This window comes from Haliotis asinina, chromosome 1, assembly GCF_037392515.1.
Source record: "Haliotis asinina isolate JCU_RB_2024 chromosome 1, JCU_Hal_asi_v2, whole genome shotgun sequence".
NCBI lineage: Eukaryota > Metazoa > Mollusca > Gastropoda > Lepetellida > Haliotidae > Haliotis > Haliotis asinina.
In genome coordinates this window covers 82,825,707-82,848,160 of record NC_090280.1, presented here as the reverse complement: position 1 = coordinate 82,848,160, position 22,454 = coordinate 82,825,707, and the positions used below count along the sequence as shown (strand labels likewise).

The window sequence follows — 22,454 nt, the reverse complement described above, 5'->3', positions numbered from 1 at the left end:
CTAGCATGTGATAAGTAAGTGAACCAATGTTGTACACGTCCTGTAGTGACATACAGGTCAAGTGAACACAGCTTCCACGTGGACAAAGATCGTTGTTGCACCCAATCATGATACTGCCGTGGACGGTTGTTTTACAGATGAAGTATTTGTAGGCTTTGTCCAGATGATGGTGAACAGTACCAACTTCCCATTGTGGTGTCATCTTCTTCCATGCCCGCGCACTCCATGTGGTACCACTTGCTTGGGCTCTTCTTCCCGCTACACTGGGTCCTCGATATCTCTAATAACAGAAGATATCATTACTGTGAACTGTATAACACCCCTAACGTACAACAATTTCTGCTATTAAGATGATGTAGTTCCTATGTATAACTTTTTTTTACCTTTAATCACGTCATTTTACCCTGATCACCAAGTTCGTGATCTACACAAAACAACTTTCAGACTTCAGTGTTGGGTTCGAATCCCTGGTGCTACTCAAATTTTATGGGTATTTTCTACTAAATATGGTATTGTCGTCCATTCCGTCGACATTCCCGTGAAGACCCTGAGTAGAAGAGGCCTTCAGCAACCCATGCTTGCCATAACAGGCGACTAACAGGATGGAGTGGTCAGGCTCGCTGAATTGGTTGACACGTCATCGGTCCGCAGTAGCGCAGATCGATGCCAATGTTGTTAGTCACTGGATTGTGTGGTCTAGACTCGATTCCTTACATGCCGCCGCCATATAACTGTAACATTGCTGGGTGCGGCGTAAAAACCTAAACGCACTCACTCATTCCGTCGACATCTGTGGGCCCATACTCGGGAGGGCTATCTAATTTTGCCTGTCCAAGAATGCTCATCGCAGCCAGAAAGTCAAATCCTAGTGTGGTAAAAATTCACGGAGTCAGCTGTAGCATTGAACGACTCGCCAACATCAGTTTTGACATTTCTATGATCAAACGTGTGCCCCTTTGATTCTGGCAAGATCCGTCGAAGAATACAACCATGATGTCCTGAAAATAACATTATCGTAGTCACGAACATAAAGTTGCATTTTTTACAAAATCTTAATTTTAGAATGGAGGTTTAACAATTCTACCATCCTATAGTGGAAATCCTGTGGTGTGGGCCCTAGTCCAAGGAGTCTTTTGGTTCGAGTAGACTCGTTCATCTTCGCTCTGTGGGCATCATGATGTCTTTCTCAAGCGAGTCCATCCACACAACACAGGATGGTCGTCAGAATCCCATTGTTATTTCGAACAAATTGATGAAGGTGCTTCAGTATTTCCACTGTTCCACGGAGGTTTGAAGGGTTTTCTTGAAATATGCTAAGATTCACCTGCAAATGAGAAGCGTCATGAGTATTTCTTGTAAATGTGTGTATTTGTGCGTGTAAGACTATTCCAGTTTAGATTTACAGTTTCACTGTCTTGAAGATTCTTCGCTGAACTTGTCTGGAATGTGGGTCACAGCTTGTATGTGGGTATCCCCTCCAGCTCCCCAGCACTGTGATAGAAAACTGCCACCGGAATGTCCTGCGCTTCCTCCAGACCGCAATCATTGACAGGTGAAGGGTCTGGATTCTGTTCTCAGCGGCATACGCCAGGGCCCAGAGCATCATTTTGTTTTGGCGTTAAGTATACTGGTGTCCGGCTCTCACGACCGTGCCAACGTTGTTCCAGACTAATGTGTAGTCGTTACACGTGTCTGAAAGTGAAAACAGTACTTCCTCATGAATGCATAAAGCTTCATGCCTGGTACACTGTCAGTGACACGGTCTGTAATGCATATTCATATTACAAATGTCTTAATCTGCATAAAACATAATCATAGTTTACTTTAAACCACCTTCCTTCAGTGGCGAAATTAATAATCTAAACTCATCAGTATCTGTCCGGAAGTCTCCATTAGTAGGTTGAGAAGTTGAACTCAGCTCCTAGTCTAGGTCAAATGGTGTGGTGACAGTGTCACTTGAACGGCTGATTTCAATCTGAACGCTCTAAACATCGACATCACGGACATCTACATCACTGACATCTTCATCACTCTGATCGAAGACCTCATTCACTTTCTAGTCAATGGTTTCCTGAAACATATATCAGAGATTAATAATATTTATTCCAAAGTAAAGTATACAAAGGTGTTTTCAGTTATTGATATCATTTCTAATGTGAACATTACTGAACCATGACATGAACAACGTAATTGTATTACATACATAGATCATAAATGGCGACATTTCGGTGCACATTCTTACATCGTTTTCAAGTATACGAATCTATACCGAAACGTCATCTCTACACCACCAGCTCGTAGAATGGCACTCAAAAGATTATGCCACTATAATCACACACCTCCATGTGGGACTTTCATTTAAGTATCCTCTCGTGACTCCCTTGTCTCAGTGATGTCAGTATCTGTAGTGCTTTTGTACGGCTGACGCATATCCCAAGATGGTGCTTCAATACTTCGGGTTGGATTTCCAGCATGGCTACAATGTGTGACGCCCATATGGTCTCCTCCGCTGTGATTTTGCTCGGAGGATGCTAAATTCGGCGTAAGACACAACTCACACACGGTGCCTGCCGCTTTCAATAAACTGCAAACCTCGGTCCAACACTAGATGGACACAGATGTAGTTGCAGTTCTAAAAATTTCTAGAACAGTACCAGCTTCGTTTCCTCAGCAGGTGGCGCTGTAGCCAAGTGGTTAAAGCGTCCGATCGCGTAAGCTAAGTTTAATTATCCTGTTACTTAGCGAGATAAACATATGCTGCTTTAATGTCATGGACCACTATAAGGCTTACTGTTCAGCATGCATTCATCATACATTCGTTTTGACAAGTGAGTTTGTTTCACAATGCCTCTTTACACCTTACATAAAATGGGTACCCAGTGCCATAGGTTAGCGCTCCACTGGCAGGTTGGATTATCCCGGGTGATAATAGTAATCGGATTGTTAGCGCTATGAGGATCCACCTTGTGAATGGAATTTATAATTTATTATTCATTAATATTGATATATACTTCCTTTCAAATGTTTAGACTCACTAGTGCATATATTTAATATCTAAAGTTCCGCTTTTCTCAAACACCTTGCGTCTGCTCCTTAAACACCGGCTATTATTATATCTGTTAGCTTGTACACTCACTGTCTTGAAATGTACCTGATCCAATGACGTGAGGTCGTGAAGTGAATGAATGGATCCGTTGCACACCACATTGTCAATTCATCCCAGCAGGTAGCAACCAAAATATGGAAAACGTACAAGAGTGGGGAAGGAATGCCCCTAAAGATTACAAACAAGAAGTTTCATTGAGTGAGTGTTTAACGTCACATCGGCAATATTTCAGCCATATCGTGACGAGAACATCTAACACTGAAATGGAATATATGTATTTTATGAAAAACTGTCGACAAAGGACAGTAACACAACTAGAATATCACAACTAGAATCAAAACTAGCCTGGAAAGTTACTGGAAACTGATATCACTATTTGGACATAACCACACAAAAACCGGCTATAGATTGCCAACAACAGAAGGTAGATCACCATACTAGGGACCCTCCGGACTTACAGTACCTTTGATACCTACATGGACCCTAGCTAGATTTACACCATGCCTTCAGCTGCTGGCGATTATGGGAAATGTCAGCCAAAATTAAAACAAGAATAATCACACATTTAAAAGCACTGGTAAGTTTAAATTTACTTTGAACGTTTTGGGACTTACGTACCCTCTCAGGAGGACAATTATTTTACAATACTTTAACCCCCCTTGAGGGTACAGCCACTAACAATCAGAGTTATTATTGTGTGATTGTGCCACAGACGTGTGGACAAGTGCAGACAGTCCCTGCTCTCCGCTGAATCCAAAACAAATACATCAGCAACTGTACCATAAGATGAGAAACGTTGAAACCGTTTGATTTCATTGTGCTTTACCCACATCAAAGGCCTTCGCGGAAGTGCAGCGAGCTATTGATCGTACTTATGAATACGTTTGAGATACATAATAATCAGGCTGTAGCGCCAATCCCACTTGACACCATCAAGAACGATTTGCATACAAGTTTTCACCCTTGATGACAGTGTTTTCCCTTGTGTGGTAGGTTTTTGTACCCAGTGCTATATGATGGCAAAAATCACAAAATTCGGGAAGGCTTTAAACATGCTTAATTGTCATCTACATCGATTGTTCCGCATCAGGTAACTGCACGCTCTGTCATCAAGAGACAAACGCATACAGCCTATTCGTGCTTTGTTGTTGTTATTTTTTATCACGAACGTTTACGCTCACACAGTTTCTAAATGGTTTCGAACTATTGTATTCCGTTCATGAAATATTTTCGCAATACAAATATTCCGAATGCTTCCACAAAGCGGGTCCTTCTTCACATATTTAAATATTCATGTATATTAATTTGAGTTCCAGGCAAACGAAACTGGCCAAATGCTGGTTAACATAGTTATGCAAGTTAAATGCAAGATATTAATGCCCTGTGTGTAAATGTAGTGATTGATAAGGGATTAAGAGATTGCTCTCGTCGCAAAAACTCACCTCGAGTGAACCGATGCGAAAACGAATGAAATTCCTAATTTGGCAACAAATTCCCAAAACAGCTTTGGAAATGGATTAGTCATGAAGTTTGATGGGCAATTGATCCTTAGTTTCAGTCACTGTGCATCTCCCCGAAGAATCACAATTTCCAGACACCATGTGTGTTTCGGGACGTCTGTTTATTTCACTTCGATCTGAAGCAGGGGTCCGCTTCACAAAGCTCTTGTACGCCTAAAACCTTTCTCGTAGAATTTGGACCTCCTATACTGTAACATGGGAGTTACGAAATATTAGGCTTACGGCAGCTTTGTGAGACTGGACCCAGGTATTTGTAGTGACACGAGATATAGTGATGACAGCAAAATATTTCAGCACCTCTGCTCCCAGAACAGGGACTGTTATACGGGATATCCAAGATAGAAAACAAGATAGGACACAAAGGAAACAGATATGTTATGCTCAATACGACGCAAGTAGCTATACGTGTCCTCCAATTTAATTATTAACGAAATTAGGAACATACATCTATCGGGCGTCAACATAACCAGATAGGCTGATGAGCCAACACCTTCTGGTGTAAGACCAGTCGGTTGTACTTCAGCCATATTGTGACTTCATCAAAACATATATTTTTAAACAATACCTTCCAAAAAAACTAAAAGCTGCCAACAGTGGACAGCTAAATAACTAGATGATCACAGATATACTTCTAAAGGTAGTATGTGTGCCTTAAAATGGGTCAGCTCACAACAATCCAATCTAAGACTGGGCTATAAATCATTGGTTTGGCCACCGTACTAAGCATTGCACATTTTATATGCTTAGGGCATGTAAATAAAACAGTGAAAGGGAAAGAAATATTGCCGATATAGTTGTTAGTCAGCTGATTGTCCAAAAACGTGAGGATGTTTTTTTTATATGTTACACACTGTATGTAATCATTGATGTTGTTTACAAACCGGTTGTACATTCCCTAATGCTGGCAATTCAAAGCAAAGTCGTACAATGAGATCACTGTGTGCATCCTTGGGGATGCTAGTATCTGTTCATTCCACTCCAGTAAGTGCGTGTATTCTTTTAAGTATTATTCCGTTTAAAGCCGTTATTAATAGTTAATCATGGTACGTTTGCTTACTTTGTCTCCTACAGATTATTTGTTTGCAACTATAATCAATATCAGTCTGGTGCCCAGTCAAATCATCACTGACCACGGGACCGAGGATTTCAAAGTGTGCATCAGGCATCCTTCCGACATCTTTCATTTTTGCTCTTTCCCTTACAACTAAAGTTTCATTTGTATGGCAATCATTTGTGAAACCCGTGAAGAATTGTAGTGGGGAAGTATGTGATGAGTGAGTGAGTTAAAATTTACAGTTACATCGGCAATATTTCATCACCAACGATATCGTGACTAACACAAGTATGAATTTTAGAACAAATGCCGGTAAATTGTAGAAACACAATTTTAGGAACACTACTTGATATCGCATAAATTGGAACTAGGCTTATTCCTCCATTTACACCGGTTGTTGGACTACTCCAGCACTAACACGGCGGGAGACGCCAGAAATGGACTTCACACATTGTATCCATGTGGGAAATCGAACCCAGAACTTCAGCGTGACGTACCTAAGTTTACAATCTTTAAATTCAATTTGTACTTGCCGGATTCTTTGAACGTAGTGTTTCTGCGATTTCAAGTTATGGCTACATTCGACTGCAATACCCAGCGGCTGAAGGGACGGTATAAACCTAGCTATGGCCCATGCAGGCAACAAAATTCACTGTAATTCCCCATGGTCCCTGGCCTGGCCATCTTTCTTCAGTTGTTTGCGATCTATAGACCATTTTACATTGTATTGTCCAAACACAGTTTTACTACTTTCAAAAGATATATGCTAGCCAAGTTTTGATTCATTTTGTTAAAAGCTATTAATTTTACTGTCCTTTGTTGACAGGGTTTTACATATGATATGTATGTACTATGAATTTTGATACAGCTGAAATATTGCTTATGGTACTTTAAATCGTAACTGACTGCGTTGCGACAAGCGGACGCTTGAACCTTTAATGCTAACCCGCCGGCCGTGTTAGGCCTAAGAGTGAGAGAGTTTAGATTTATGGTGACATCCGAAATGTTTCATCCATATCGTGACATAACAAATTATACATTCATAATAAATGCAGTTAAATCATATAAAAGTCGGTCGACGAAGGGAAGCAAAATAACAAGGGTATCTAGGATAGAGAATTATAACAAGCATATTGCTGTAAAATTAAACACATTTAGGAACAGGACAACGTATTAAAACGGGCTAGAGATCACCAACAACTAAAAGGTAGGTCTGCAAAGTAGGGATCATACGGACGTACAGTATTTTTTGTTCAGACACGACAGAGTGTATTCAGTACAGATTAGTAAATGTACATGCATAAACACTAACGTTGGACTAATCTGCATTTATATCCTCATAAAACCAATCAGCCTGTTATTGGTTAATTTTTTTATCGATCCAGACACAAGAAATGCCAAATGGGGACGTTCGTCGGTTGATATAAGTGGCGTTACCACTAATTATACCTGTTATTTTTTATATATATTTATATATATTATATATAAAATAATATGCGAGTATACAATGTTGAAAGATTAAATATATATGTGGGTATAATGCACATACAGTACTTTGGCTACCTACGTGGACCCTAGTTGCATGTACACCATGCCTTTAGTCGCTAGCAGTATAGAGGAATTGAAGCCAAAATTAAAATTACCAAAACTGACAGTTTTCCTTGTCAGTTATGTGTGTTATTACACACATATGCTATCGGTAGTTTCTCCATGGTCAGATATGGTTTTAGAAATAGCAAACTTCGCAACGCAAGGGAGTAGAACAAACAGCATTTTCATCATTTCGTCGAGTTATGTTGCAGTCGTATGTTCGATATTAACAATTTGAAGAACTGTTACATACAAGAAGAAAAAACACTGAACACATTTTGTCTTTCTGGTAAACACGATTTGTCATTGTGAATAACATTTGTAAACAAACTGATTCTTCTTTCTGAGAGAACACTCATACATCCTAAAGGAGCGATCTAAAGGACGTATTCTGAAGGAAAGGAAAATCCCCAGACCCAGGTTAAAAACAATTACATAATCATATAATCGAATATCTCTTATTGATCAAGAAAAAAAGACATACTTGACATAAAGGATGTCCTTGTTCAGTATCTGGTAAATTATTTATGCTCTGGGGAAGCACGAACTCATCGCACGTCACCAAACAAGCAAACGTTATCAATGATATGATGTTTTGGGAAAAGGTAGCCAGCTACAACTTCACATGTCGTCTAGATGAACACACATTGTATCGATTTGTTTTCCAGGTCTGAAAAGTTTTAAATGTAGAAATTCTAGAGAAGACAGCAGACGCTATTTCTGAGGGTACATAATGTTGGACGCCGTACTGCCTTTCAATGTGTACCTCCTCATTTTCACAGTTGTCCAAGGTTAGTAACAACTATTTGTCTTTCATTCAGTTTAGTCCACTGAGTATTGAACCCCTGTGTGAATACTTGCAAGGTGGAGTTTTTGGTGTTTTGGTAATCAAGAACATTACCTTGAATTATCGGGATTATTTTTCATACCGTTGATTTTTTTTCTTTGAAACATACATTTGCCAAGACTGATTTTGTTATGTTGGAGTGTATGTCATGTATGTTGTGTTTGAACATTTAGAATTGTATAATCATTTCAATTATGGACCATTAAATTTGATGGCGGCCGGTCAGTGTTCCTCCATGCTTTCCTAGCGTGTTTGCAATCGGTAGTAAACCATGGTTTACATAAGGGAGGATTTGGGAATGACTTGGGAATACATTCATCAGCCATCTTGCTAAACTCGTCGGAGAAGAGTTGGAAACATCAACGAGAACAGATGTTGGGCTTTTAGAACAAAGAAATTCCTAACCTGCCCAGTTTTAGTAAAATTCCATCTTGATGACGAAGAAACATCAGATGGTGTAAAAGATTTTAATACGGTAGGGGGAATCGTCACTGTGATTGGACACACCATTCCAATGTAATAAGTAAATAAGAATCTCTAACCGATAGGTCCTCTACTAAGTTTCATTTGCAGAAAATAAGTAAGTCCTCGAACAATCATTAAACATGCAATAACAGTATTTTTGTCTTTCGCATTGGTGTCAGTAGTACCCCGAAGTGGTTTATCACCACTCAGACTTTGTAATTTGGTCATATAGTGTCTGGCAGACTGTCGAATGAGTGAGTTAATTTTACGTCGCACTCAGCAATATTCCAGCTCTGTGGCGGCGGTCTGTAAATAACCGGGAACATAGTAATTCGAGGAGGAATATTTGTCAGAGATTTCGCAATATCTGAATCCAGTGATAACCAGGATGAGCATCGATCTGCACAGTAGGGAATAGATGACATGGGTCAAGCAAGTCATCGAGCCTGACCACCCGATCCCCTTAGTCGCCTCTTACGACAAGCATAGTCGCCTTTTATGGCAAGCATTGGTTGCTAAAAACCTGTTCTACCCCAGATCATCCCTGGTGAAGACTGTCTCAGAGAACGTAATGTGATGGCGTAACATACTTTTACACGTACTGCAACTGCATAAAGAGGGAGTGGAGAGTGATGTTGCTTGAGCATGTTCAGCGTTGCCCTGGTACCTTCACTTAGCGAATTCCCTGTCGACATGTGCGTTGGCAACACCGTGACAAGTGATTGTTCATCTTTACATGCCAATTACTCTGTTTCAGTTAACTTTGAAATTCAAATTACATGTTTGTTTGTTCCCTTTACGTCACTAAGCGACAATAACGGTAATTGGCGGTGTTCTCAGTGCTCATTGTGCTTCAGCGCTTCTGCTTTAGAATGTGGTTTTTAGAGGTATGTAAATTGTTTTGGGCACTGAATTCCCTTTCAAACTCAGCAGTGTGAAGAAGCAACAGCAGACCTGAGACAACTTGAGGATTTCCTGTAGAGTTTCTATGTGGTTCGTTCTGAGAATATTCCATAGAGTATGGGTGTTATCTTTTGGGTACCTTTGCTCACGAACGATCGACTTCACTAGTTTCCAATCCAGTCTACACTCGTTAGGATCCACCGTCTTTTCACTAACAACTTGCCCATAAGTTTGATCTGAACCACTTCACCTGAAGAAGAGACTAGAATCTGTCTCGAAACGTGACCTTGTATAATAAAGAGGTTGAACCATAAAGCACTTTTAGTTAGATTCTTCCAACTTCTAAATGCCTTTGAAACAACTGGACCACAGTGTTTCAGTAGAATTTCTAATTTGTCATTACCGAAGTCCTGCTGCTCTTCTTTTGAGAGGAATGAAATGTTTCCCAACCGAAAGATATCAAAGGAAGTAGTAATATCTGTAGAGTAACTGGGGAATCTTCTCCCTACTTTACTTGTCAAGGAATCAATGAAATCTTTCCTGATCTTACTACATTCATCCTGTGTCTTTTTAATATGCCCATAACCCAGCTTCTGTTTTCTGAAAGTAACATGACTTTCCACGACGGTAGTGTCTTCCTTGAACATTTTCTGATATTAAGTGTCGCCAGCCTTTGTCATTTTGGCATCATTCGGGCACCCTTCTATTGCTGACTTCACTGCTGCTATGTCAAGGTGGACTTTCTGGAAGACCATGTTTAGTTGAGTGAATAAGTGAGTTTAGGTTTACGCCGCACTCAGCAATATTCCAAGTATATGGCGGCGGTGTGTTAATAATCGAGTCTGGACCAGACAATCCAATGATCAACAGCATGAGCATCGATCTGCAGAACTGGGAACAGATGACATTTGTCAACCAAGTCAGCGAGCCTAACCACCCGATCCCGTTAGTCGCCTCTTACGACAAGCACAGTTGCCTTTTTTTACCATATTTAGTTGTGTAAAAGCAGGTATATCACCCATCATCAGATGTAAAGCGTAGACAAATTTGTAGACTGATATATTTTACAAGAGAGGTGGCCTTGCTGTCTTTCTATTTCTTCAGAAACATGACAAGTGCTACCCAACTGTGGTAGACAGCTGAGAGAGCACTAGAGAAACAAAAAAAACCAATGAATTTGATGGACTCCTCTAAGTCTCATTTCTGGGTCTTCAAGACTTCTACAGTCACACTCGCTTACTTAAGAAGATAGCCTAAGAAATGCGTTTCAACTTGTGCATTGTTCAACAGTTTGGTGTGCACAACCAGTTTCTTATTTACAGAAATATCAGTGTTTTCAGTGTCCTTACAGATATAAACTCACCCTTGAGCATAAGATCACCCATGTCTTGTTGAGAAGCAAATGACAATTCTACCTGAAATTCATCAGCAATATGTCTTGACATATACGCTGCATAGCTACCACAGTTTAGTTTTAGAACTGCTGGACAGTTCATTTCACTTAAAAACTCAATTTTGGGGTATTTGGCGGTTGCAATGCCGTCCTTTCCCATGAAGTACACAGCCTGCATAGCTCCACCTATTGCTTCATACTCCTTTGAGCTGCCTATATACGTGTCAGCATGCTCTCCCTCAGCCTGCTTTCCTGTAACACAAATGAGATCATTATCAGACCAACATATCACCTGACAAATCAACCATGCCACATAAGCAATCAAGCATCTCATGTTTACACTTTGTATGCAAATTCAAATTTCTATTTCTTAAGGAATTGGAGTATAAATCAGTCGTCAGCTGATATATAGGTAGCACGATAATTACAGCAGAACACATTAACTTATATGAAAGTTGAAGAAAAAAATAATTCTTGACAAATAACACTAATTTCACAAATTATCTCCTTCTCTTCGTTGTTTGTATTTGTAGTGTTATGGTAATGAGTAAGATTAAAAAGGAACCCCAAACGTGTTTTATTTTTCGAATGCTATAAACATTGGGCAGAAACTCCCACGCGCCGGTCGAGGGAGCAATAACTGCGTGTCAACTTCTCCCATCGTTCCCTCGCGGCGCTTGGACAACTGTCACATGGATACAATGCCAACTCTTCCCCTCCCTACGAAAAACACACCCACAAAAAATTAAACCTAACTTACCTACAATTTTTATTTAATTGTGATATGTTTTACTAGTTTCCATTTGTAAAATAATCTGTTATCCTTTTTATCGGCATTTTGCATTTGCCCAGCATATGTGTGTACCATGTCTCTACCATATGTGTGTACCACGTTTCTGCCATATGTGTGTACCACGTCTCTACCATATGTGGAAGACATAGACATCAGGAAGTATTTGGTACTTTTTGACCATTACCTTTAAACACTGTCCTACCTCTTATTGAATCAAGGGGTTGTAACCGTATCACAACATTAAAGAATTCAACAACTTATGATATCAATTCCACTGCTTGAAGCTGTAGGCATTCATGTTGCTGATACCGAGTGAGTGAGTTAATATATAACGTCACATTGGCAACTGAAGAAAACATTTAACACTGAAATGGAATGTATGTATATCATACAACCTGCCGTCAAAGGACAGTAAACAACTAGAATATGACAGTTATATTTTAAAACTAGTGTGGAAAGGTAAAACTAATATCACTATTTGGACAAGACGATATAAAATACGGGCTACATACCACCATCACTTGAAGGTAGACCCCCATACTAGGGACCATGGGAACTTACAGTACATTTGCTTCCTGCATACACCCTGGCTGGATTTACATTGTCCCTTCAGCGTTTAGTAATTTAGGAAATCTAACCATACATTAAAACGACACATATTCTACGATTAAAAGTGTGGAAAGTTTTATTTTACTTTGAATGTTTGTGGAGTTACGTACCCGCTGTTAATGACTATTGGTATTATAATCACTTTAATACACACATTCTATTGAAGGTGTTCCTATGGAGGTCTACACAAATGGAGCCAATAAAGTGATCAAAGACTTGATCACTTTAGGTGTCGATGCTGAAGAATGTACAAGTATAGTGTACGAGGTGAAGGCCTGCCAGGACCATGGTCTCAGCCTCCTTGACACCAACGGGGCAGAACTCGTTGAGTATTTGATCGGTGGTTGGTACAATGGTAGATCCAGACTAGTTATCAGGCCAACTAACGGGTACAGGGAATTTGGCACACCCTCCATCCTGCACTGTGACGAATACAGGTAGGTATTCATCCCCAGTGTACCAAGTATATCATGTATTAGGCTGAAGTGAGTGAGCGAGTTACTATTTAACGTTACGTCGGCAGTTTTCCGCCATATTGCAACAAGTACAAACATGATTATAAAGAATGAGTATGTATTATAATTATAAAAACGTCTTCAAAGTACGATGAAGTAACTAGAGGACAGCAGTCTGAATGTAAAACTAGCATATAAAGTTAAAACTAACAGCACAATTTGGACAAGACATAATATAAAAAATAAGCTATAGATTGCGAGCAAGACAAGGTAGGCCACGGGGACTTACAGTACCTTTGCTACCTTCCAAGACCCTATCTGGATTTACATCATCCCTTCAGCTACTGGCTATAGCAAGAGTATTTAGCCGGATGTTCAAAGTAGCAAAAATACTATGTTTGAAATATTGGTAGGTTTAAATTTCACTTTGAAAGTTTTGGAACAATACTTTAACGGCACTTCAACCCCCCCCCCCCCCCCTTCAAGGGTACAGACACTAACAATCAAAAGTACTAATTCAACCTACTAAATATGTATTTATTCACACGTCACTTAACACATCTATCCCATTTTCAAATGAGAAAGAAAATTAAATGAGAAAGTACTAAAAAGATCCTTCATAGTTCGTGATTTCAAATAATTATCCCTTGTGATATAGTATTCAACACAGCTATACAAGACATGTTTGACCGCGATTATTTTATCACAAGGGATGCAATAAGGAGGACCCTCACCTTTCAAAAGGTATTCATGAGTATATCTCGTATTTCCAATACGACATCGTCGCATGATGACCTCTTCAAATCTTGACTGACAACCCAAGTAGGTTTAACCAATATAGGGTTTTAATGCACGTAATTTATTTATACCTACTTCGGGGTCCCACTTCTTCTGCATCAGATCACGAATATAAGATCGAATGGTATCTTCATAATCGGTCTAAGGACTAAGGAGTTGTGTCACAGAGTTATTGAGTGCTGCCTTAGGAGCATTGTGTTCCCAGAAATACCAACATGGCTGGGTAACCAACAGGGGAGAATGTCGCATTGGCCAGCAGCAAGATCATTATACCATTCAAGAATTTCAATTCAAAGCGGATGTTGTAACTTTGTAGTAGCCTGAAGGCAAGAAAGAGAGTCTGAAAAGATGATATATTGTTTATATTTGGGATGTTTATTACCGTGTTTATTACTATATTTTAGGGCTGTTCATATGGCGTTAGCGTCTGCAGTAAAAATGGAGCAGGCGATCGAGAAGAAATTGTGCTGGATCCAATGACAATGGCAGAAGTTACTGCGCCACCATCCTTGGATCCATCTGTAAAGAAGGACTTATATGTATCATATTTATTTCTTAATTGACTAATTTTTGGGTTTTATTGTACGTCATTTTTGTCTGATCTTTTTGAAAATGTGGTTAATGTTAGGTCGACTTGTGGCCTAGCGAGCTGCAAAGGAGGAGAAGAAAGCAAACGCAAAGGAGATATATTTTCCAGCTCAATGCTGGCAGCAGATATGAATGGTTTAATTCTGTGCCCAAGATTCGGAACAAGAGAAGGTTTCTGGTTGTATAAATCCTCATTACGGCGGTTGAAGACACAGTTATGCGAAAGGTTATGTATTATGCTGAAAAGAAAATGAAATATGCATTAAATATCCATTATTCATGAGGGTTCACAAGCAACACCACTCAGAATGAGTGTATTACCCAAATTTACTAACATTAGAAAATACACGTTTCATCCAGCGGCCACATGAACAACGTCTGAGATCTAAGTATCATCTGACTGTCAGATTTACAAACCTTTACCGCGGTGTTAAAATAAACGGACAGTTCTGCATTTACATGTATTTCAAAGGCGGGTAAAACTGACCATTATTTCCGTGTGCTTTCTAGCATGCATGTGTGCCATGTGTAAGTGGTGCTATTGTAGGACATGCATTTCAACACTCTGGTATGAGCAGGGTAAGGTTTTCATACATTTAGTCGACTCGTAGATCGTTGGCAGTGGGTACCTAAGGCCAGTCTTTTAAACTCTAATGTCATATCCATTACAAGAAGTATAAACGATTAGAGTGTTACAAGATTGACAATACTTTAATATGTATTTCAATGGTTCTGTATTATAGCTGTCTCATTGTAAGTGTTTGTAAACGCGTCCAAACATACGATAATTTACTGAGATCATTAACAACACATGGAAAACTGATATATACCCACGTGGGAGCATCGCGATTAACGTGTGTGCTTTTCTCGGCATACACATGCTGTCTGCTTAAAAGGTTCAAAGGTTTGAATACTGGATGTGTGTGTGTGTGTGTGTGTGTGTGTGTGTGTGTGTGTGTGTGTGTGTGTGTGTGAGTGAGTGAGACATACAGAGAGAGAGGGAGAGAGGTGGGTTGGGTAGGCCTAGGGTGGGCTGGTGACGGTGTGTGGGTGCTGATAAGTTTTTCTGATCAGAAGGTAATATCGTTGTTTATACTTCTTGTAATTGGAATTACATTAGAGTTTAAAATAACTGGCCTTAGGTACACTTCCTATATATATATGAGGAGACATTACTTAACACAACAAAACCCAGACGGATGTGTACACACAAGCATGAACCGGTAGGTCCCTAATTTTAGTGTATACTTGTATCCAACTGCTCATATGCAAAAGTCCATTATCTATACATTCGAAACAGATGATTAGAAGGTATTAATGTTTCCCGGTGTAAATTGATTTTGTAAATGTATAAACATGCCCATATTCGATATGACCTCGTTTTGATTCAGAATGCAGATATTATCCCATACGGACGTTGTTTTGTTTTGGTTTTTCTTTTTTTTCCCAAATTGACTGTACACTTATTTTAATTTCTCCTCATGGGTAGATTCATTATAAAAATATTCTAGTAATTATATTATTTCATAAACTTAGATATGTAAGCAGTTTCAATAATTATTGAAAGCTTACTATCTGACAGCATTTCTGTTGCTCATGAGTTTTCATATTCGCTTTTGATTTTGATTTTGCTGTATGATATGTTATACATTATAGATTATCGTCGGCAATTTCGGCATCCCCCAATTTTGGAATATATGTTGTCTTATTAATCTATCAGACTACCAAAATTTATTGTCTGTGTGCTTTACTGTTACTGGGTGAAACTTTTAAATGTACCTTCGTACAGAATTTCCAGGCAATGGAAACTGAAAATTGCTGCACAAATGGAAACCTAAATTAGATTAGAAAGGGGAAAAAACCTTTGAACTGAAAAAAAATATTAATTAATTGAAAAAAAAAACTATTATTAATATACGTGTTTTAAGTCATCAGTGTACAGATCATGTCACTAACAGAAAAACTGAAGAACAAAAAATGGTGAGAACTGGGTTCAGTCTGTGTAATAAAATGTGTAACTGTCACAGTGTAATAAATGTGCTAATGTATATTTCTTTAAGAGTGTCAAGGAGTGATGGGGTACACTCGTGGTTAAAGCGTTAGCTTGCCGAATCAAGTGCCGTTTGGTTCACAATAGGCACAATTACACTGACAGTGTGCCTTGAAAATATGTTATTTTCATAAAGACAAAGGAACATCTATATCGGGGCTACAGGTGCAGAAATCATTTTCAATCACAAAGTATCTAAGTCACCTTAGGTTATCCTTCAAAACATCATATGTAATTTAACAATGACTTATCATTAAGTGCGAAACAAAGCATTGCGCAAGGCCATAATTTCCTGACAGCGTAACGTCACCTTTGGCCGAAGCTCAAAATATTTGGCACAGAAAGCCTGTCAGTTTTAACTCACAGGAAATAACACTTGTCGTTCACCATGATGCCTTAATCATAGTCACAATGAAGTATAGATTGGCGTGTTTTTTTTCCAATATGATAACGTCAGTGAAATATTACTACGTTCCACATGCAATTTTAAAGGAACCTTTCTTCATAGAGTGACTTAAAGACACACATAGCTAGATTTGTTTAAATTATAGAGTGAGTGAGCGAGCTGGCTTTACGCAGCTTTTAGCAATATTCCAATATATCACGGCGGGGGACACCAGAAAATGGGCTCCACACAGTGTACCCATGTGGGGAATCGAACCCGGGTTTTCGGCGTAACGAGCGAATGCTTTAACCACTAGGCTACCCCACCGCCCCTTTAAATTATAGACTTCATGTCCGGCATCATAGATATTTCAGAAACATAGTACAGGACCCGCAGCCTCATTAGTTTGTTGCCTCACCACTTACGAATTAAAGACGTTGGAGACGTTGGTCCCGACACCCATGTTTACTCTGTAACCCGAACCCTGCAGTGAGTTTTCCTGCAGATTTGATATAACAGACGCTGAACCTGTCTCACACTCCCTGAACCACAGTATTTGCCCTATTGTCAACTCCTTCCTGCATAGCTAACGCCATAAATGAAGGAAGTCTAGGTTCCCTCAGGGATCTCTCTGGTCGGACTGGGGCTCCTTTCATATTTATATGGGTCACTTTGTGACTATTGAAATAATATATATTCAGAGACTAGCCATTAGTTTAGGGCCTCCATTGAATTTCTCGTGCGTCTACATGACTTAATGATGCGGTGTGGCCGCCTTGTAACATTACTGTGTGATTATGATTCACAAACACATGCTCATGACACGGTCGGAATCGTGCCACGAGTCAGCAGATATCTATCATGAAAACAGGTTTATGTGCAGGTGGCTAGAAACTCACTTTTACAAAAGCGTTTGATAACAATGCTTCTTTTACGGCTTCTTTTCTCTCAACATGAATGCTCACATCACATTAAATTCTAATCGAAGATTAAAGAATAAGACAATACTTAGTATGCCAAATTGTCGTTACCATGACAACCGTGCGAAATTTTACCTTATGTAAGACAGTAGTAAGTACGATGTTAAAGGTCACATGCAACGTAAAGCACAACTTTGCAGATTCTGGTACAAATCATAACAAAAGCCAATTCAACCTATAAAGTTGAAAAAAACGCGATGAAAAAAAGCCCGCGAAATCGGAGTTCAAACGTTTCACTAAATTCCCCCCAGCGCTGAGGGGAAAACTGGTTTCAACAGCTGTGCTGCGCTGCGTCCATAACGCATGCGCAGTGAATAGGTTCGCGGAGCTTGAAACAGTATGCATGCCCGGCGTCTGAGGTCGTGAGCAGTAGTCTAATCTTGGTTGTGTACACAAACAAGTAAATAATCTACTCGTTACGTAAAAAAACTTGTTGATTGTGGTAAGCAGTCTCTGTCACAGAGAAAGCTCAGTGTCTGGTTTATTCACACCTATATGTCTGTCTGCCTGTCTGCTAAAGACAACATGCAGTACACAGCTTCAATCATTGACCACGTGCAATTTGAACTTAACACCTATCAGACTATACGACATAAAGAAAATAAGTTGATTTATGACTCGTGCACCCGAGTCCCGTGTCTGCCACATTATGTAATTAGGCACGTGTGATACACATGACATGTTTTTATGTCTGTGGGTTGCAAACAAACTACATTCATTTTTTTCGGATGAGTGGATCTGACGGAAACTGGTGCAAACCCTTGTCAGTTTCAAGTCCTGCTTTGTACTTGGACGAATGACAGATTCCAGCCACGCAGTAGTCTACCATCTCTACTGACATGATTTTTGACTGGATCGAGCGCAAATTCAGAGAACATGTATTTTCCAACCCAACATCTCTATATACATTCTTCATGGATAACGACTTCTTTTAGTGTATATGATTTTGTTTGACAACAGTATATGAATCCATACTGAAATGACGCATCAAGTACACAAAGAGAAGTTGTAATCCATAAAGAATCTTACTTTTTGTGACTCGCTATACTTCTAAAATGCCCATCAAACAGATAATCTTTCTGTACACACAATGAACCCTCAGCATATCAGCAAATGAAACAGCCAATCGGAAGCCGTCATATCCACCCGCCATGACTGGGTTCGGTCTCCCGAGGGTTTCGTTTCGGGGGAAGTAAGCCCAAGTACAAAATATTGCACTTTTGAATCGCGATTGTACGATATAATTTTGTTTATTTGTTTTTTTAAAAGCAGCAATGTATATTATATGTCATGAATAAGTGATAAATGTGTTTTAATTATGTTTGATTTTTTGGTTGCATGTGACCTTTAAGTATGGCAGCACTACTGGCGATGATAATGTATGTCAATCTGTTTCTGCCATTTTCCATCATCTTGTAAAATCAAACCAAGATTTTTATGTCTTCAAACTCAGAAATCGCAGTACTATTGAGTGTAAGTTGAAATTTCGAACTTTTTAGTCTTATTGGAGAATAACGTAGCTTCTGTCTTTTCAGCACCGAAATTAACCTGCCTTGCTGCCCAGTCTGAAATACGTTCTAGGTCATTATTAAGCAATGTCTGAGACTGAAACGGATCTGCAATTACTAAATATAGGGAAGTATCATCAGTGAAGAGTTCAACTTTACTTACTATTCCATTTGTTAAATCGTTAATACAGACGAGCAATAATAGTGGGCCCAAGACAGTGCCTTAGGGAACACCGGGAAATACAGATTTTGGACTTGATTCGTGGCCATTAATGACAACTGACGGTTTTCTATCACTCAGATAATTTTCAAACCAAAGCAATAGTGTCTCAGTCATTCCTATTGACGAGAAATAAATATAACGCCACAATAATGATCACCCTTTCATCACCCACAAAATGCGACGTCACATTGTTTCGTGGATGACTTAGTTCGTTACTTTATATCACTATGTGCGACAGTTGACTGCGGTACGTATTGACATCACGAAAAACAGACGACGAAAAGTGAGAAGGCTGGAGCCAGCGGTATCTTCTTTACTTGACAGTTTGTGCAAAGAAAATTTGGCAGTGGTAGTATTTGTGATCTGGGGCTATTTATCTCAATGCTGGAAAGAAATATTTAGTGTACTTGTATCTAATGCAGAGATTCGAAACGTTTTTGTCAGCGAGGCGTGGCATTGTATGTACATTAAAACTAACGCTAAGGCTGTGTACTATAAAACCATGCAAGTATCTAGAATACAATACACAAAATATAATTCCTGCACTTTCATAAGTTCCCCCCCAAAATGTACCTGTTTCTAAATTCTAAAATATAATACCATGTGTGAAATATTAAAATTATAAATGTTACAATATTTAGCCCTAATGTTATCAGAGTGAGAAAAGAATTGTTTTTCAGTTACCATATGCCATTCATATGGTGACTAAAACAAGTTATTCAGTAATAACAAATAAGTATCATTATAAAATCTGACAGTCGAGGACAGTACAATAAATGGAATGTCACATATACAATTAAAACTAGCTAGAATATAACACTGAAACTAGGACAACTGAAGTTACATCACCAGGCCAGAGACCAAAGTGACGTACAGTACTTTTATAATGTTATCCTAATGTTATCAAGGGGAATAACAGAATGGACATGGACAGCTGCATCACAGTCTTCTTAACATCTTCTTTCTCATTGCAGATGGTTCTGGGCATTTTGGGGCAATGGAAATATTTCTTATGGAAAAGGCAAAACGATTGGAATCAATAAAATCTTCGATGTAACAGATCCGACAGGCGGCTCTGTCAGACGATTAGGCCTGAAAGGTTTCAATGGCATGGCTCACCGAATCCGTTTAGGTAACGTTTCAAAAATCTTACTGTCATCCTATCAGTTACACAAAGATACACAAAGTCCTTGTACTTTCTGATACACATTAATTTTCACAAACCACAGTTTGATAAAACAGGTTTCATTTGTTGCCAATTCAGGAGAAACCTGCGAAGGGGGATTTCGCAGTGTCTCGGGCAAGTGGACCAACGGTCTCATTGAGGATAATATGAAAACAGACTATCTAACCTGTGCCAGAAGATGCTTTCTACACGCCAAGTGTGGAATGTTCAGCCACAGAGAAAGCCAAGCGAGTTGTGCATTATTCGACAGAACGACGTCCTCTTTCACACTGATTTCCGACTCTGGCTGGAAATCGTGGAAAATGCGGTATTGCAATGTTTAAATTCAGTTGACTGTATTGCAATTTCAGGGTGGTTTACGAGGCAGTGTAAGTCGTCCATGATCCTAGATATAATACAGGTAAATCCTTTACAGAAGTGATGTTACTTGTAGCGAGATCAGTTCAACTTCACCAAGAAATATCACCTCCTATCCTTCTTTCTTATGATTGATGAATGAATGGCCAAATCATTGATGAATTTGTCGTCTGTTATTTATTTCTTCTGGTAAACAGAGACGTGGTTAAATCAAAGAAGAAAATAAATATATATGGGATGTTATGCCAGACATGGTTCGCCCTCTGGTTTCAGGAATTCAGCTTGCCTGCCTTCCGCTGTGAAGAATAACGATGTGGTTAAAACGCGTATTGTTTGCGTATTCTTTCATCCATAAAAGACATTCTAAAGTTCTTCAAGTTCCGTTCCCGTCACCTCGAAGACTGCTAAATTGTCAGTGCCTAAACCAATTCTCATACCCTGTCATGTATATACATATATTGTTTGGTTATTCTCTCATCACCGAATCATATGGCGGTCTTAAAACACAATCTTTCAAGCAAAGATATGTAATAGGACTCGATGTTGTACATATGGCATCATATGTAAAACGATTAGGTTGTCCCTAGTGAATACATCAAAAACCAAATGGTTCAGAAGTTTAGTTTCCTTATGACGTAAAATCACTGCAACCAAGTACGGAATCACAGATTGTCAGTATTCTGATGATAGCCCGCAGTCTGCTGGGCGTACACAGAGGAGCACATATAAGTGTAATAACTTGCCACTGTTGCTGGAGAGCTGCTGTCAATTCTGCTATGGTCATGACTGGATTTAGAATGGCTCGAACTCTGCCGGAGATCGAGATGGCCAGTGCATCACTGGGACTAGATGGCTGTTTCAGGAAAGCTCACGCGCCGATTGCTGTATAGGGGTAGGCATTGTCGTGTTGTCAGTGGAAGGAGCGTTTGGCGAAAAACGTTGTCAGTGTACCCCTGGACTCTCAGATTTCCACGGATTACAAACAAGGGCGATGGGCATTTCTGGCTCCCCATACCATGACGCTGTCGTCACAAAATCGGTCCATTTCACCAATGTTGTTCGGCACCAGTCTTTAACCTTGGCGTCAATACATCTTCCATCGGCGTCTTCCATCGTTGAAGCTTAAGCTGAAAATCGATTCGTATGAGAAAATGACATTTCCCCATGGAGTGTTGCCCAACTGTCCACTTTTCTGGGCCCAGCTGAATGTGTCGCGGTGATGACATGGCGTCAGAATCTGTCCGATGTATGAGCGCCGACGGCATAGAGTGTAACGCGCAAGACTTTTACGGACTGTACGTGTTCTGAAACTTCAATGTTTTGTCCCTATAGCCGTTCGTGCTGTTGCAGTTGCGGTCTGAAAACAATTCCGGAGGTGCTCAAGGCTAATGTTTAGATCCTGACGTAACGGGCAACTGGACCTGAATAGCAACGTTTCCTGTTGTCTTAAATCGGTCTCAATGCCTGGATATGCTCGATGAATGGACGTGCAAGTGCATGGTACTTCCTGCGCTCAACACCCCATTGGCCTGGTCGTCTGTTGTTAAGGCGTGGCATGTTGGTGACAAGTGATGGGGAGCAAGGAGAGGGCCAACGTATGGGGATTACATGTGCACTCCATTACAGGAATCTGTTGCTTTCGGG

The 22,454-nt window shown here is 39.7% G+C and overlaps 1 protein-coding gene across 1 annotated transcript; it reads left to right on the top strand.

Annotated features, from left to right (window-relative positions):
* The first annotated feature begins 7,974 nt into the window (after window positions 1–7,974).
* On the top strand, window positions 7,975–20,952 carry LOC137283544 (uncharacterized). Its single transcript, XM_067815107.1, has 4 exons — window positions 7,975–8,061; window positions 12,447–12,717; window positions 20,242–20,399; window positions 20,532–20,952. Exons 1-4 carry the CDS (start codon window positions 8,004–8,006, stop codon window positions 20,774–20,776), a joined length of 732 nt encoding a protein of 243 aa, XP_067671208.1. The 5' UTR covers window positions 7,975–8,003; the 3' UTR covers window positions 20,777–20,952.
* The last annotated feature ends 1,502 nt before the right edge of the window (window positions 20,953–22,454 follow it).

What these genes read in the sequence shown, in the direction of transcription:
- LOC137283544 (XM_067815107.1), top strand. Translation starts at nt 8,004, where the DNA reads ATGTTGGACGCCGTACTGCCTTTCAATGTGTACCTCCTCATTTTCACA. An exon ending in CTGCACTGTGACGAATACAG is followed by an intron (nt 12,718 to 20,241) that starts GTAGGTATTCAT and finishes TTCTCATTGCAG; the next exon opens with ATGGTTCTGGGCATTTTGGG. An exon ending in GGCTCACCGAATCCGTTTAG is followed by an intron (nt 20,400 to 20,531) that starts GTAACGTTTCAA and finishes TTGCCAATTCAG; the next exon opens with GAGAAACCTGCGAAGGGGGA.